Source organism: Macaca fascicularis, chromosome 1, assembly GCF_037993035.2.
Source record: "Macaca fascicularis isolate 582-1 chromosome 1, T2T-MFA8v1.1".
Lineage (NCBI taxonomy): Eukaryota > Metazoa > Chordata > Mammalia > Primates > Cercopithecidae > Macaca > Macaca fascicularis.
In genome coordinates, this window is record NC_088375.1 from 208,143,271 (window position 1) to 208,159,110 (window position 15,840).

At 51.9% G+C, this 15,840-nt stretch overlaps 1 protein-coding gene and 1 long non-coding RNA gene across 7 annotated transcripts; one reads left to right on the plus strand and one right to left on the minus strand.

The window, feature by feature from the left end:
- Positions 1–611: 611 nt before the first annotated feature.
- On the plus strand, positions 612–13,069 carry KDF1 (keratinocyte differentiation factor 1). Of its 6 annotated transcripts, none has more exons than XM_074015633.1 (4): positions 612–673; positions 9,907–10,977; positions 11,883–11,957; positions 12,481–13,069. In XM_074015633.1, exons 2-4 carry the CDS (start codon positions 9,939–9,941, stop codon positions 12,561–12,563), a joined length of 1,197 nt encoding a protein of 398 aa, XP_073871734.1. In that variant the 5' UTR covers positions 612–673; positions 9,907–9,938; the 3' UTR covers positions 12,564–13,069. The 6 variants fall into 6 exon arrangements, with proteins under 6 accessions (XP_073871734.1, XP_045232991.2, XP_005544360.1 ...); XM_005544303.4 differs by having other exon boundaries at positions 652–732; XM_074015636.1 differs by lacking the exon at positions 612–673 and adding an exon at positions 8,424–8,531.
- Positions 1,908–7,517, minus strand: LOC123569767 (uncharacterized). The gene is made up of 3 exons (XR_010580407.2): positions 7,404–7,517; positions 6,502–6,572; positions 1,908–2,019 (listed from the first exon to the last, which is right to left on the minus strand). It is a non-coding gene; the product is annotated as an uncharacterized lncRNA (long non-coding RNA).
- Positions 13,070–15,840: the final 2,771 nt, after the last annotated feature.

A 15,840-nucleotide genomic window follows, 5' to 3' on the forward strand; every position in this document is an offset into this window, starting at 1 on the left:
TCCTGGACCCCTCCTCTACCCTACTCAGGGCCCCAGAGCTGAGGTTCCTGTCTTTACCTGCAGATTTCTCTGAAAAAAAGAAAAGGTCAACTGATCAGTGGCCCAGGCTCGCAGTTCTGCCTCAGGGCAAAGGGAGAGATTGGGGCCTAGGGCCTCATTCAGTGGAAAATATTTGTTGAGTACCTAGTATGTGCCAGGACCTGTGCTGAGCACCAGGAACACAGGGGAACAAGACCAAACCCTGTAAGGAAGGAATCTAAAGGAAGAGACAGAAGACAAGAAAACGACAGTGTGCTGAGTACAGGGACTGTTCTATGCAACAGAAAAACAGATAGACTTAGGGTCAGGGAAAGCTTCCCAGAAGAGAGCTTCCCTTTGAATTGGAGCTTTATGTCCCGGCAGGAGCTCCACAGGTGCTCAGAGACTGACAGGACCACTAGCCTGTTGAATAGAAGAGGAGACTGAGCCCCAGCGCCTCTCGACCCCTCTCCGCCACATCTCACCTACTCGGACTAGGCCGAAAGGCCGAGCACCCGAGCGGGCCCGCGCAGCTCCACAGAGCCCAGGGGCGGGGCCTCGGTCCAGGTGCGCCGCGGCGCTTCGCGGAGGCAGGAAGTGTGTCCCTAGCGGCGGCCCGTGCAGCGCTCCCGCGAGACACTCACCTGCGCCCCAGGTGAGCGGCGAGGGGGCGGGGGAGGGGCTGAGCCGGAGGCGACTCACCTGGCGGGACAGGTAAGCCCTGCGCGGGCCCGAGGGGGCGCAAACCAGGGCGGCGCCGCTGTGGGGAGCCCCCGAGGCTGAGCCCGGACAGGGGAGGGTCCCGGGCCCGGTTCCTCGGGGCCACCCTCCTACTTCCGGGGTGCGCGGGCCGGGCTGGGGAGCGGCCTGAGCGGGCGCCCGGGCTGGGCGCGCAGAATGGGGTGAGGGGCCGCGTTCGCTCTCAGGGCTGCACTGGCTGGGTGCGGGGGCCGCGCCCACCGGGGGGCAGCGTCGGGATGGGGCAAAGGCTGGTGCTCACCCCAAGGAACCGCGTCGGGACGGGAGGGAGGCTGGGTCCGCCCGCGGGGTAGGGCCCTTGCAGCTGGAGAGTGTAGTGCTCGCCCCGAGGGCAGAGCTGGCGTAGGGGCTGTGGTAGCCCGAGGGGCAGTGCCAGAGTCTGGTTCTTCCTTGTCCCCAGGACCAGGTGCCGGCGGATATGGGAGTCTTGGGCTGCACCTTTGGGGCAGGAGGCCGGGGGTGCACTGAGCCGACGGCTGTTTCTCGAGCAGGACTGGGGTGGTCCTCCCCGGCCCGGTGTCCGAGGCTTGGCACTGGGCTGGGGGCAGAGGCTGGTGCGGCCGGGCCTGTCCTGGGGACCCTGGGAGGAGGAGACGGTACATAGACCCTTGAGCGTGTGTGTGTTCGCGAGACTAATGGGGAAGAGGGAAGCATCAGAGAGAAATCCAGGGAGGGCTGGCCGGGACCATCTGAACTCCGGGAAGATCCTTGCGGTGCCTTAGAGCGCCCAGTGACCTAGCCCCTCCCATGTGCAATGCCACTGCGGAAAGCCCCCTCACTCAATATTTCATTTAAATCTCACGAGATTGGCGGGGCATGAAGATAGTAGTCTCTCCTTATTTAAAGATGAGGAAAGCGAGGTTAAGAATCTTGCCTCAAGCCACAATAGGGACAGGGAGCCTCCCCTCACTAAACCAAGTGACCAGGGTTCCTAGGATTGGGCGGGGTGGTGGCGGGGCGGTGGCAGCAGCAGGGTCGGGGAGATATAGCCTGGAAGAAACTGCCTGAGTTTGACTTCAGGAGCGTTCAATGGCTGGAGGGAAGTGGGGAACTGAGGCAGGCATTGTTCTTATCCCAGGTCTTGCCTCTCTTCTCATCCCAGTCCCGCTGGAGATGTGTGGCACACACAAAGTACGCAGGCTCCAGAGCTTGGCGGACCACAGTGCAAATCCTACTCCAGCCCTCTCTTGCTAGGTGTCTCTGGGCCAGTCACTTTACCTTTCTGAGCTTCAGATTCCTGATCTGTGAAAAGGAGATATACTACTTATTTACAGAGCAATTGTGAGAGTCAAATAAGGTGAAAAGTCCTCTGGCCCATTCACTGCTGTTTTCTCAGCATTTAGCACAACGCTGGGCACCTCCTTGGTGCTCAATAAATACCTGTTGGATTAATTTAATCAATATTAGCGAGTCCTGAAGCTTTGGAGGTTGGGGGAGAAGAAAATAGCCAGCCCATCCTCAGGAGCCCCAGATACCTCCCAGCTCAGCATGGTTAACTGTAGATTTGTCCACTCTCCTGAAGGCTTGAGCCTGGAAGACAGGGCTCCCAACATGGGCTCTCTCTGGGCACACGCTGGTCCATGGAGCTGGCAGCTGGCAGCTTTGACTGCCTCTTTCCTCCCAAGTAATACATGGGATGGGGTAGTGGATAACAGTCTGGGGCCAGGCCAATTGTGTACAGATAGGTGTATGCCTTTGGACAACTTATTTAACCTGTCTGTGCTTCAGTATAATAATACAGGTAATAATATTACAAAAAGGGTTGTGAAAATTAATTGGTTATTATGTCTGAAGTACTTAGAACAGTGTAAGCCATCAATAATCAACTCTCACTGGAGTGTAAACTCCTGAGGTTGAGGGATTTTGTCTGTTTTATCACTTTATCCATAGAATTTAGAACAGCTGGGCCGGGCGTGGTGGCTCACGCCTGTAATCCCAGTACTTTGGGAGGCCAAGGCGGGTGGATCACGAGGTCAGGAGATCGAAACCATCCTGACTAACATGGTGAAACCCCGTCTCTACTAAAAATACAAAAAATTAGCCGTGCGTGGTGGCATGCGCCTGGGAGGCTACTCGGAGGCTGAGCTACTCGGGAGGCTGAGGCAGGAGAATCGCTTGCACCGGGGAGTCAGAGGTTGCAGTGAGCCAAGATCATGCCACTGCACTCCAGCCTGGGCAACAGAGCGAGACTCCATCTCAAAAAAAAAAAAAAGAATTTAGAACAGCTGGCCAGGCACCATGGCTTATGCCTGTAATCTCAGCACTTTGGGAGGCTGAGGCAGGTGGATCACTTGAGGTCAGGAGCTTAAGACCAGCCTGGCCAACATGGTGAAACCCCATCTCTATTAAAAATACAAAAAATTTAGCTGGGTGTGGTGGCATGCACCTGTAGTTCCAGCTACTCGGGAGGCTGAGGCATGAGAGTTGCCTCCACCTGGGAGGCAGAGGTTGCAGCGAGCGAAGATCGTGCCATGCACTCCATCGTTGGTGACAGAGTGAGACTGTCTTAATAATAATAATAATAATAATAATAATAAATCCAGCATGTGGCACACAATGGGCCCTCAGTAAATATCTGTTAATTCCGTGGATGTATGAATCCATACCCAACCCCACATTTCTCAAACTAAAGCAACAATTTTTAACCACTTGCCTCGGATTGCAAGGGAATTTAAAATCACCTGTTACAATTTTAATTGGGATACCTTTGCAGATGGGATTTCACTCCCTGTCACCTCCTATCCTCCATCCATACTCTGGTCAACCTAGAGCCTAAGTCTTTTTTTCTACCCAATGGTCCTGATTCTACCCTGAGGCAACCTGGAATGTGTCAGTCCCCTGAGGCACCTAGTGTACCAAACGCTGTTCTAGACACTGAGGAAGAAAAGAATTACACACAGTCCCTGCATTTCAGGGTCATGGTCCTTGGGGACATAGACTTATCCTCAAACAATCAGTACATGGCTGACCCAGCTGACAGCCCAGCCGAAGGTCATGGGGAGAGGGCCTCCCATCTGACTAGTGATTCCAGAGGGTCCCTGGAGAAGGAGTGCTGAGTAGGGCCAGGAGAGTAGGTTGAAGAGTTGTAGGAATGGTTAAAGAACTGTATCCTAGGTCAGGCACAGAGGCTTATGCCTGTAATCCCAGCACTTTGGGAGGCCAGGGCAGGAGGATCACTTGAGGCCAGGAGTTCAAGACCAGCCTGAGCAACCTAGCAAGATCCCATATCTACCAAAAACCAAACCAAAACAAAAAACTAGTGGGACAGGGTGGTATGCACCTGTAGTCCTAGCTACTCAAGTGGCTGAGGCAGGAGGATCACTTGAGCCCAGTTGTTTGAGGTTTCATTGAGCTATGATTACACCACTGCACTCCAATCTGGGTGACAGAGGGAGACCTTATCTCTAAAAATAAAATAAAATAAAAAATAAAAGAACTGTATCTTTCACATCCCCATTTACCAGTGGGTAACATTCCCTCTTTCCCTTTCTGTACACACACATACCTTCTGTTCATTTGTGTTTGAACCATTTGAGATTAGGTTACAGATATCCTGCCCTTTATCCCCAAGTGCTTCAGTGTATGTTTCCTAATAATAGAACATTATCTTATATAACCACAGTAATCAAATTCAGAAAATGTAACATTGATATAATACTATCAAATAACATATTTCACCAGTTATTTACATTATTCAATTTCCAATTTTTCCTCCCAATCCAGGATCCTATCTAGGATCACATTGCATTTAGTTGTCATGTTTCTCAACTTGGGCTTGTCTGTTATTTCCTCATGATTACATTTAGGTTATGCATTTTTGACAGGAATACTTCGTGAGTTGTATCCTCCTTAGTACACAGTATCAAGAGGAACATGATGTCAGTTCATCCCATTATGGTGATACTATCTTTGATCATTTGATTAAAGTGGTATCTGCCATGTTCCTCTAAACATTTTAAAGTTTTTACTTGTTACAGCAAGTAAGAGGGAATGGAGGTGGCCAGAATGGGGGCTGTGACAGTATTTGGGTGAGAGATAATGATGGCCCTCTTTAGGGAGGTGGCATTAATTTTCCCCAGTGCCAAATCTGGGGTTAGATTAGGGCCAGAACTAGAACTAAAACACAGATATCCCGATGCCCAGTTCCATGTTCACGCACCCCCAGTTTCAGACCCCAGTGCCATTAAATCAGGAATAAAAGGATAAGGGATCAGTGTCTCAGAAAATCCAAGCTAAGGATGGTTACTGCCTGGCAAACCCCTACATGAAATCAAGGACCTTCCCAAATACACTACTGCATAATCTTCCTTCTCTCAGGCAGAGTTATTTACTCCCATGATGCTTCATATATCCTACATGCTCCATCTTACAAACTTGTTTGTTTGTTTGTTTGAGACGGAGTCTCTGTTGCATAGGCTGGAGTGCAGTGGTGCGATCTGGGCTTACTGCAATCTCTGCCTCCCAAGTTCAAGCGATTCTCCTGCCTCAGCCTCCTGAGTAGCTGGGATTACAGGCACGCTCTACCACGTTCAGCTAATTTTTGTATTTTTAGTAGAGACAGGGTTTCACCATGTCGGTCAGGCTGGTCTCGAAATCCTGACTTCATGATTCGCCCACCTCAGCCTCCCAAAGTGCTGGGATTACAGGCATGAGCCACTGTGCCCAGCCCTCATCTTATAAACTTTTAAGCATCTGTTTTCCCTACAAAACCATGTGTGAATCATCAAGAACAGGATCTGTAGTTCATTCATTTTTGGTTCTACAGTATCCAGCACAGGGCCAGCCTCAGTGTTTATGAAGTGAATGAAGTCTTAGCTCTGAGCTTCCTAGCAACCAGGTCAGAATGGGAAAGAAGACAAATTTTGGGCCGGGCGCGGTGGCTCAAGCCTGTAATCCCAGCACTTTGGGAGGCCGAGATGGGTGGATCACGAGGTCAGGAGATCGAGACCATCCTGGCTAACACAATGAAACCCCGTCTCTACTAAAAAAAAATACAAAAAAATTAGCCAGGCGAGGTGGCGGGCGCCTGTAGTCCCAGCTACTCGGGAGGCTGAGGCAGGAGAATGGCGTAAACCCGGGAGGCGGAGCTTGCAGTGAGCCGAGATAGCGCCACTGCACTCCAGCCTGGGCGACAGAACGAGACTCCGTCTCAAAAAAAAAAAAAAAAAAAAAAGACAAATTTTGTGGTTCAGCATTTTTTTTTTTTTTTGGAGACGGAGTCTTGCTCTGTGCCCCAGGCTGGAGTGCAGTGGCGCGATCTCGGCTCACTGCAAGCTCCGCCCCGCCGGGTTCACGCCATTCTCCTGCCTCAGCCTCCCGTGTAGCTGGGACTACAGGCGCCTGCCACCTCGCCCGGCTAATTTTCTTGTATTTTTAGTAGAGACGGGGTTTCACCGTGTTAGCCAGGATGGTCTCGATCTCCTGACCTCGTGATCCGCCCGTCTCGGCCTCCCAAAGTGCTAGGATTACAGGCTTGAGCCACCGCGCCCGGCCAGTTCAGCATTTTTATCTAATCGAAGGACACCAACAGGGCTTGGTGTTAAATGTTGCTAGCAGGGCAAATGTGAGTAAGACTGAAATATTGACAGGGGACCTCTTACATTCCCAGATCTGATTTGAAGGACCAGGGGAGGGAAATAAGTGTTAATGATCAGGTTCCATAGCAAGTCTTATGAAAAGGCATTTGTTCAGCAGCCACAGAGACTCTCAACAAGAAAAACTTACCAACAGCAGGAAGAAACTGGGGGAGACCACTTCACAGAAAGTGAGATCCAGGAGATCTTTCTGTAAAATAGCTATAAAAGTTACCATATTAGGCCGGGTGCGGTGACTCATGCCTGTAATTCCAGCACTTTGGGAGGTTGAGGTGGGCAGATCACCTGAGGTCAGGAGTTCGAGACCAGCCTAGCCAACATGGCGAAACCCCATCTCTACTAAAAATGCAAAAATTAGCCGGGCGTGATGTCGTATGCCTGTGATCCCAGCTACTCTGGAGGCTGAGGCAGGAGAATCTCTTGAACCTGGGAGGCGGAGGTTGCAGTGAGCTGAGTTCGTGCCATTTCACCCCAGCCTGGGTGACAAAGCGAGACTCTCATCTCAAAAAAAAAAAAAAAAAAAAGTACCTTATTAACCTTTTTTTGTTTTTTTTTTTTTTTGAGACAGAGTCTTGCCACTCTGTCGCCCAGGCTGGAGTGCAGTGGCGCCATCTTGGCTCACTGCAACTTCTGCCTCCTGGGTTCAAGTGATTCTCCTGCCTCAACCTCCTCAGTAACTGGGATTACATGTGCCCACCACCTTACCCAGCTAATTTTTGTATTTTTAGTAGAGACAGGGTTTCACCATGTTGGCCATGCTGGTCTAGAACTCTTGACCTCAAATCATCTACCCACCTCAGCCTCCCAAAGTGCTGGGATTACAGGCATGAGCCACTGCACCTGGCCTAACCTTTTTTTTAAGAAACCACATTTGGCCGGGCACAGTGGCTCATGCCTGTAATTCCAGCACTTTAGGAGGCTAAGGCGGACAGATCACCTGAGGGCGAGAGTTCAGTACCAGCCTGACCAACATGGAGAAACACCATCTCTACTAAAAAAAATACAAAATTAGCCAGGCGTGGTGGTGCATACCTGTAATCCCAGCTACTCGGAAGGCTGAGGCAGGAGAATCGCTTGAACCCGGGAGGAGGAGGTTGCATTGAGCCGAGATCACGACATTGCACTGCAGCCTGGGCAACAAGAGCAAAACTCCGTCTAAAAAAACAAACAAACAAACAAAAAACAAACAAAAAAAACAGAGACCACATTTAAGGGCCGGGTGCCATGGCTCACACCTGTAATCCCAGCACTTTGGGAGGCTGAGGTGGGGGGATCACCTGAGGTCAGGAGTTCGAGACCAGCCTGGCCAACATGGCCAAATCCTGTCTCTACTAAAAATACAAAAATTAGCTGGGCGTGTGGCATGTGCCTGTAATCCTAGCTACTTGGGAGGCTGAGGCAAGAGAATCGCTTGAACCGGGGAGGCAGAGGTTGCAGTGAGCCGAGATGGTACCACTGCACTCCAGCCTCAGTGACAGAGTGAGACTCCATGTAAAAAAAAAAAAACAAAAACTCAAGCCTGTAACCCCAGCACTTCGGGAGGCCAAGACGGGCAGATCACGACGTCAGGAGATCGAGACCATCCTGGCTAACCCGGTGAAACCCCGTCTCTACTAAAAAAATATATAAAAAACTAGCTGGGCGAGGTGGCGGGCGCCTGTAGTCCCAGCTTCTCGGGAGGCTGAGGCAGGAGAATGGCGTAAACCCGGGAGGCGGAGCTTGCAGTGAGCTGAGATCCGGCCACTGCACTCCAGCCTGGGTGACAGAGCAAGACTCCATCTCAAAAAAAAAAAAAAAGAAAAAACAAAACATATTTAAGCATCATTCCTGTGGTATTAAATACATTCACATTGTTGTACAACTATTGCCCATCCATCTCCAGACCTTTTTCATCTTCCCCAGCTGAAACTCCCTACCCATTCAACACTAACTCCCCAGTTCCCTCTGTCCCCAGCACCGGGCAACTACCATTCTACTTTGTGTCTCTATGAATTTGACTATTCTAGAGATGTCATACAAGTGGAATATTACAATATTTGTCTTTTTTTTTTGAGACAGGGTCTGGCTTTGTTGCCCAGGCTGGAGTGCAATGGCACGATCTCATCTCACTGCAGTCTCCACCTCCGAGGCTCAAGTGGTCCTCCCACCTCAGTCCCCCAGGTAACTAGGACTACAGGTGTGCACCACCATGCCCGGCTAATTTTTGTATTTTTAGTAGGGATGGCTTTCACCATGTTGGCCAGGCTGGTCTCGAACTCCTGTGCCCAAGTGATCCACCCATCTCAGCCTCCCAAATTGCTGGGATTACAGGCATGAGCCACCACACCCCAGCTGTTTGTCCTTTTGTGTCTGGCTTATTTCACTTAGCATAAGTTCTTCAAGGTTCATCCATGTTGCAGCATGTATAAGAATTTCCTTTCCTGGGCCGGGTGCGGTGGCTCACGCCTGTAATCCCAGCACTTTGGGAGGCCAAGGTGGGCGGATCACAAGGTCAGGAGATCGAGACCATCCTGGCGAACACGGTGAAACCCCGTCTCTACTAAAAAAAATAAAAAATAAATTAGCCAGGCATGGTGGCGGGCGCCTGGTAGTCCCAGCTTCTCGGGAGGCTGAGGCAGGAGAATGGCGTGAACCTGGGAGGTGACGGAGCTTGCAGTGAGCGGAGATTGCGCCACTGCACTCCAGCCTGGGCGACAGAGCGAGACTCTGTCTCAAAAAAAAAAAAAAAGAATTTCCTTTCCTTTTTAAGGCTGAATAATATTCCATTGTATGTATATACCACATTTTGTTTAGTCATTCATCCATTGGTAGACACTGGGATTGTTTCCACCTTTTGCCTATTGTGAATAATGCTGCTGTGAACATTGGTCTAAACATCGGAGTCTCTGCTCTCAATTAGGTTGGGTATGTATCCAGAGTGGAATTGCTGGGTCATGTGGTAATTTGATGTTTAATTTTTGGAGGAACCACCATACTGTTTTCCATAGCAGCTGCACTGTTTTACATTCCCACCAGAAATGCACAAGGGTTCCAGTTTTTCCACATTATTGCCAACACTCATTATTTTCTGGGGGAAGGGAGATTATTTTTAAATACAGATTGAGAGATTGAGTATCCCTAATCCAAAAATCCAAAACACTACAAAATCTGAAAGTTGAGCACCAGGATGATACTTAAAGGAAATGCTCATTGGAGCATTTCAGATTTTTGGATGAGGAATGCTTAACAGGTGAGTATAATGTATACAATCCACAATCCAGAATCCAAAACATTTCTGGACCCAGGCATTTCAGATAAGATGTTCAACCTTTCATAGCCATCCCAATAAGCCTAAGTCACAGGGAATTTTGAAATCTGGGTTAGACCACAGAGACTTTGTGGAGGGAGGGCCACAAGATATGAGAGTTTATGGGCATACTTGGGTCCCTCCACATCCCAGGCCTCTGAGAAACTAGAAGTGTGAAGCTGCTCAAGTCAGCCCAGGAGTTAGTCCCTGACTTCTGATCCTGACCCCTTCCTGGCCTCTCCTCTGCAGGTGCCTGGCTGCTGCAAACCATGCAATGAGCCATGCCCCGCCCTGGACACCCCCGCCCAGCATCTGGGCCTCCACGCTTGGGACCCTGGGAGCGGCCAACAGAGCTATGTCTGGAGACATATGATAAACCACCTCAGCCCCCACCAAGCCGCCGCACCCGTAGACCAGACCCCAAGGACCCTGGTCACCATGGGCCAGAGAGCATTACCTTCATCTCTGGCTCTGCTGAGCCGGCCACTGAGTCCCCTGCCTGCTGCCTCCTCTGGCGACCCTGGGTGTGGGAGTGGTGCCGGGCTGCCTTCTGTTTCCGCCGCTGCCGGGATTGCCTCCAGCGCTGTGGAGCCTGTGTGCGGGGCTGCAGCCCCTGCCTTTCTACTGAGGACTCCACTGAGGGGGCTGCCGAAGCCAACTGGACCAAGGAGCACAATGGAGTGCCCCCTAGCCCTGACCGTGCACCCCCCAGCCGGCGGGATGGCCAGCGACTCAAGTCAACCATGGGCAGCAGCTTCAGCTATCCCGACGTTAAGCTCAAAGGCATCCCTGTGTATCCCTATCCCAGGGCCACCTCCCTAGCCCCTGATGCGGACTCCTGCTGCAAGGAGCCACTGGCCGATCCCCCACCCATGAGACACAGCCTGCCCAGCACCCTTGTCAGTAGTCCTCGTGGCTCCGAGGAGTACTACTCTTTCCATGAGTCGGACCTGGACCTGCCCGAGATGGGCAGTGGCTCCATGTCGAGCCGAGAGATTGATGTGCTCATCTTCAAGAAGCTGACAGAGCTGTTCAGCGTACACCAGATCGATGAGCTGGCCAAGTGCACATCAGACACTGTGTTCCTGGAGAAGACCAGTAAGATCTCGGACCTTATCAGCAGCATCACGCAGGACTACCACCTGGATGAGCAGGATGCTGAGGGCCGCCTGGTACGCGGGATCATTCGCATTAGTACCCGAAAGAGCCGTGCTCGCCCACAGACCTCGGAGGGTCGTTCAACTCGGGCTGCTGCCCCCACCACTGCTGCCCCTGACAGTGGCCATGAGACCATGGTGGGCTCAGGTCTCAGCCAGGATGGTAGGTGGGGGCCCCATGGGGCTGAGGGGCAGAGTAGGGGAGGCTCTGGCCAGGGGAGGGTTAGAATGGGGTCTTTGGCCACTGTGGGTGTACCCCTCAGCCAGTCCCTGCCCTTCCTCCTCCTTTGTGTCAACTCTTGCATTCCCCCTCCCCAGCTCCCACTCTGGCCCTTCCCTGTGAGGTCTGAGCAAGGCTGAGAGAAGCATGCAGACCCTGGGAGAGCTCTCTGGCCATCGCTGCTGTCCCCAGAAAGGACAAGGTTCCCTCTGCATTCAACAAGTTTTCCCAAAAGGCTCCTCTCCCCTGCTGTCTCATGCCAGAGTAGCTTCTAGGCCTGGTCTGGTTAACAGGACCTAGGGACCCACGTGAAGTTGGACCTCTGACCTGTTCTGGGCTAACCAAAACTCCTACTCATCCATCACTCTGCGCATGCACACGTTGTCTATGTGTCTTTTTTTAAGCATTATTTTTCTTTTTTTTTTTTTTTGAGACGGAGTCTTGCTCTGTCGCCCAGGCTGGAGTGCAGTGGCGGGATCTCAGCTCACTGCAAGCTCCGCCTCCCGGGTTCCCGCCATTTTCCTGCCTCAGCCTCCCGAGTAGCTGGGACTACAGGCGCCCGCCACCTCGCCCGGCTAGCTTTTTGTATTTTTTTTTTTTAGTAGAGACGGGGTTTCACCCTGTTAGCCGGGATGGGCTCGATCTCCTGACGTCGTGATCCGCCCGTCTCGGCCTCCCAAAGTGCTGGGATTACAGGCTTGAGCCACCGCGCCCGGCCTTTAAGCATTATTTTTCTAGCCCTGCCCAGGAGTGAGTGGCTCCTCCCTCATCGAGCTGGGAACAGAAGTAGGAAATGGGGTTGAAAGAATGTGCTGATGACCACTGCCTGCCTCACGTTCCCTCCCTAGAGCTGACAGTGCAGATCTCCCAGGAGACGACTGCAGATGCCATCGCCCGGAAGCTGAGGCCTTATGGAGCTCCAGGTGTGGTCCTGACCTAACGAGGGGTGTGGAGGGTGGGGGACTACCCTAGGGGTCCCTTACATGCTCCTCTCCCAGCTTTCTCTTGGAGTGGTGAGGATGACATCAAAAAGGGATGGGGGCCTAAGCAGCCACAGACCCATCTCCATCCAGCAAGCTGACTTAAAGTGGGTGCAGGTGCCCAGAACAGGCAAGCTGAAAGTGATCAGACCCCACGCCCAGATGACTAGGAAAGTAGTGGGTGGAGAACCATCCAGCATGGTGCCGGAAAGGCACCCTGTGTGGTTCTGTTGTGGTCTTACTGCCCTTGACAACAACCCCCGGGAGTGAGATCATTATCCTTTTACACAAAGGGAGGCTAGGGCTCAGACAGGTCAATAAACTGAGTGGGTCATCCAGCCAGGATCAGACTGACCCAGGCTCAAGTCCCACTCTGCTCCTTCTCAGCAGGCTTCTCCCTGGTCGTGGGATCTGGATGAGCTCCTTCCCCTGAGCCTGTTTCCTCCTCTCCTCTCCTTCCCACCAGGGTACCCAGCCAGCCATGACTCATCCTTCCAGGGCACCGACACAGACTCATCGGGGGCACCCTTGCTCCAGGTGTACTGCTAACCCCTGCCAGGCCCAGCTGCCACACCGTTTCTGGGAGAAGCACAGCCTACAGAATGAAGAGGGGGACCAGGAACCCCTGCGGGAGGGGCTGGGCCTTAGACCTGAAGCAGTGCCCACTCTGGCTCCTCCTGCCTTGGCTGACTGGGTTCCTGGACGATGTGCATTTCACTGGGCCATAGGATCTACATCTCTTTGCATCCCCAGCTGGTCTGATCCCTGCCTGGGCCTCTTCCTTCCTGCTCATGGTCTTCAGGTGGCCTGATCATGGAAAGTAAGGACTTAGGCATTACCTTCTGGGAGTGAACCCTGACTCCATCCCCGTATTGCCACCCTCACCAATCATACAAACTTCTCCCTCCCTGGGGGAATTCAACGGCTAAAAGAAGCTTATCTTAAATATATTGTATTGGGGGGTGGGCAGGGCCCACTCTATGTTATGTTAAGCAGTTGGTTCTGGTTCTTGGCTGATGTTCTGTATGTTAACATGACCATAGTTTTAAGGAAAAGGTAATTGGTATCTGCCTGCTTATCTTGGCTGTCCTTTCTCTCCCGTCTGCCTTCACTTAACTGCTGCGCAGAGCGGGAGACAGGATATAGGTGTCCAGCCTGGCTTAGTGCTCTGCAGTTGAAGTAGGAAGAATAAAATGGGAGTAATGCCCCCATTTCAGGTTCACTGTGAGTTCCAGGAGATAAAGAACCAAGCACAGAGTCTGTGCCTGAGAAAGGTTGGATAAATGGTTTCTGACAGTTTGAGAGGTTCTTCGAGGGAGACCTGTCTGAACTGCCTCTGCTCTCCCAGTCCACCACCTGCAGGCTGGCCTGCTTCTGCCCAGCCCCGTTTCCCCAAAGCCCTGATCATTTGTTGGCCCTACCCAGCCTTGGACCTGATGCTCCTCTCCCACTCTCTCTGTGGTGGTAACAGAGCACTGTGGTTTTCTTTTTTTTTTTTTTTTTTTTTGAGATGGAGTTTTTACTCTTGTTGCCCAGGCTGCTGGAGTGCAATGGCGCGATCTCGGCTCACCGCAACCTCTGCCTCTCGGGTTCAAGCGATTCTCCTACCTTAGCCTCCCGAGCAGCTGGGATTACAGGCATGAGCCACCATGCCTGGCTAATTTTGTATTTTTTAGTAGAGACAGGGTTTCTCCATGTTGGTCAGGCTGGTCTCAAACTGCTGACCTCAGGCGATCTGCCCACCTCAGCCTCCCAAAGTTCTGGGATTACAGGTGTGAGCCACCGTGCCCAGCCAGCACTGTGGTTTTCACCAGTATCTTGGCTTTTCCAATAACCTTGGAGAAGGGATATTATATTTCACAGAGAGGAAACCTGGGGCTCACAGTGAGGTCAAGGAACTTAATGGGACACGCAGTTGGTAACTGTGGCTCTGGCCTTGCTGGGGTAGACGCAGAATCCCTTCTTTAGGTATCAGAGCCCATGAGTTGAGAAGGATCCTACTTGGCTGCTCCTCACACGCAGGCTTATCTACTGGTCCTCTTTCAGCAGAGAGGCCAGGGCAGGCCCACCAGCCCATTCTTAATTAACCAGCTAGAAGGTATTGATCCAGCTCCCACATGACCCGCTGCCCCCACCGCCCTTTTTATTGTTCCAAAAGGCACCCTTTGGAAAGTAACTACTAGACAAACTGTACTTGTTTGTCCAGTTTCCTAAGGGAAACAGGATGATCTCTCGGGACTATGAACGTAGAGTCCAGTTCTAACTCCAGGCTCTGCTGTCGCATCTGGGTGGCCTCCACAAGACTAAAATGACCACAGGGCAGAATAGGAGTAGAGTGGGAGTGACACCACAAACCCTCCACTCTAGCCTCAGCCGTAGAGCACCATTTTCCAAACCTAGCCTTGTAAACCACTATTTGCATTCCCAGAAAAAAAAGGTTTAGCAAGTTTGGAAAACAAAGCTATGTACCGCATAGCCTCTCTGAAATCTTTAACAAGCTATTCTGAATTTTTTTTTCCCCGAGACAATCTCGCTCTATGGCCCAGGCTGGAGTGCAGTGGCGCATCGCAACCTCCGCCTCCCAGGTTCAAGTGATTCGTCTGCCTCAGTCTCCCAAATAGCTGTGATTACAGGCAGGTGCCACCACACTCAGCTTTTTTTTTTTTTTTGAGACAGAGTCTCGCTCTGTTGCTCAGGCTGGAGTGCGGTGGTGCAATCTCACCTCACTGCAAGCTCTGTCTCCCTGGTTCGTGCTATTCTCCTGCCTCAGCCTCCCAAGTAGCTGGGACTACAGGCACCCACCACCACACCCAGCTAATTTTTTGTATTTTTAGTAGAGACGGGGTTTCACCGTGTTAGCCAGGATGGTCTCAATCTCCTGACCTCGTGATGCACCCGCCTTGGCCTTCCAAAGTGCTGGGATTACAGGCATGAACTACTGTGACCAGCTACTCTGAAATTCTAAAAAAGACATCTGCGGCCGGGCGCGGTGGCTCAAGCCTGTAATCCCAGCACTTTGGGAGGCCAAGACAGGCGGATCACGAGGTCAGGAGATCGAGACCATCCTGGCTAACATGGTGAAACCCCGTCTCTACTAAAAATACAAAAAACTAGCCGGGCGTGGTGGCGGGCGCCTGTAGTCCCAGCTACTCGGAGGCTGAGGCAGGAGAATGGCGTGAACCTGGGAGGCGGAGCTTGCAGTGAGCCGAGATCGCGCCACTGCACTCCAGCCTGGGTGACACAGCGCAAGACTCCGTCTCAAAAAAAAAAAAAAAAAAAAAAAAAAAAAGACATCTGCATTCCAGAAATTTAGGGGCCAGAGAACTAAGCACTCACAGCAAGTCAACCTAGACATTCTTGCTATAACCTCTGTGGCTCAAGCATTCTGACCTCCACCCTCTAGCCAAAGTGGGGCAGGGGTCAGCTCTGTGGGCTGGATCTGAGCAAAGGGGAGCACCTCTTCAGCCCTGGGAGCTAGCTTTGAGAAGGCCTAGAATCTGCAGAGGTCCAGGTCAGAGATAAAAACAATGAGGCCTCACTGGACTTTACTCTGTCCTCCTGGTAAGGTCCCTGTACCACATACACACCAGATCTGAGGCCTGAACTGTCTTCCTGGTACCCCTCCCAAGCCAGGCAGTGTCACCTTGGCCCATGCTGCTCTTCTGTCCTGGTACACAATAGTCTCTAGTTTGAAGAATACTTGATTCACGGCTAGAGGGCAGACCCGCTGCAGTGGGCAGTGAAAATCAGATCAACAAGTCCAGCAGTCTTAAAACTCTGTTGGGTCGGCCGGGCGCGGTGGCTCAAGCCTGTAATCCCAGCACTT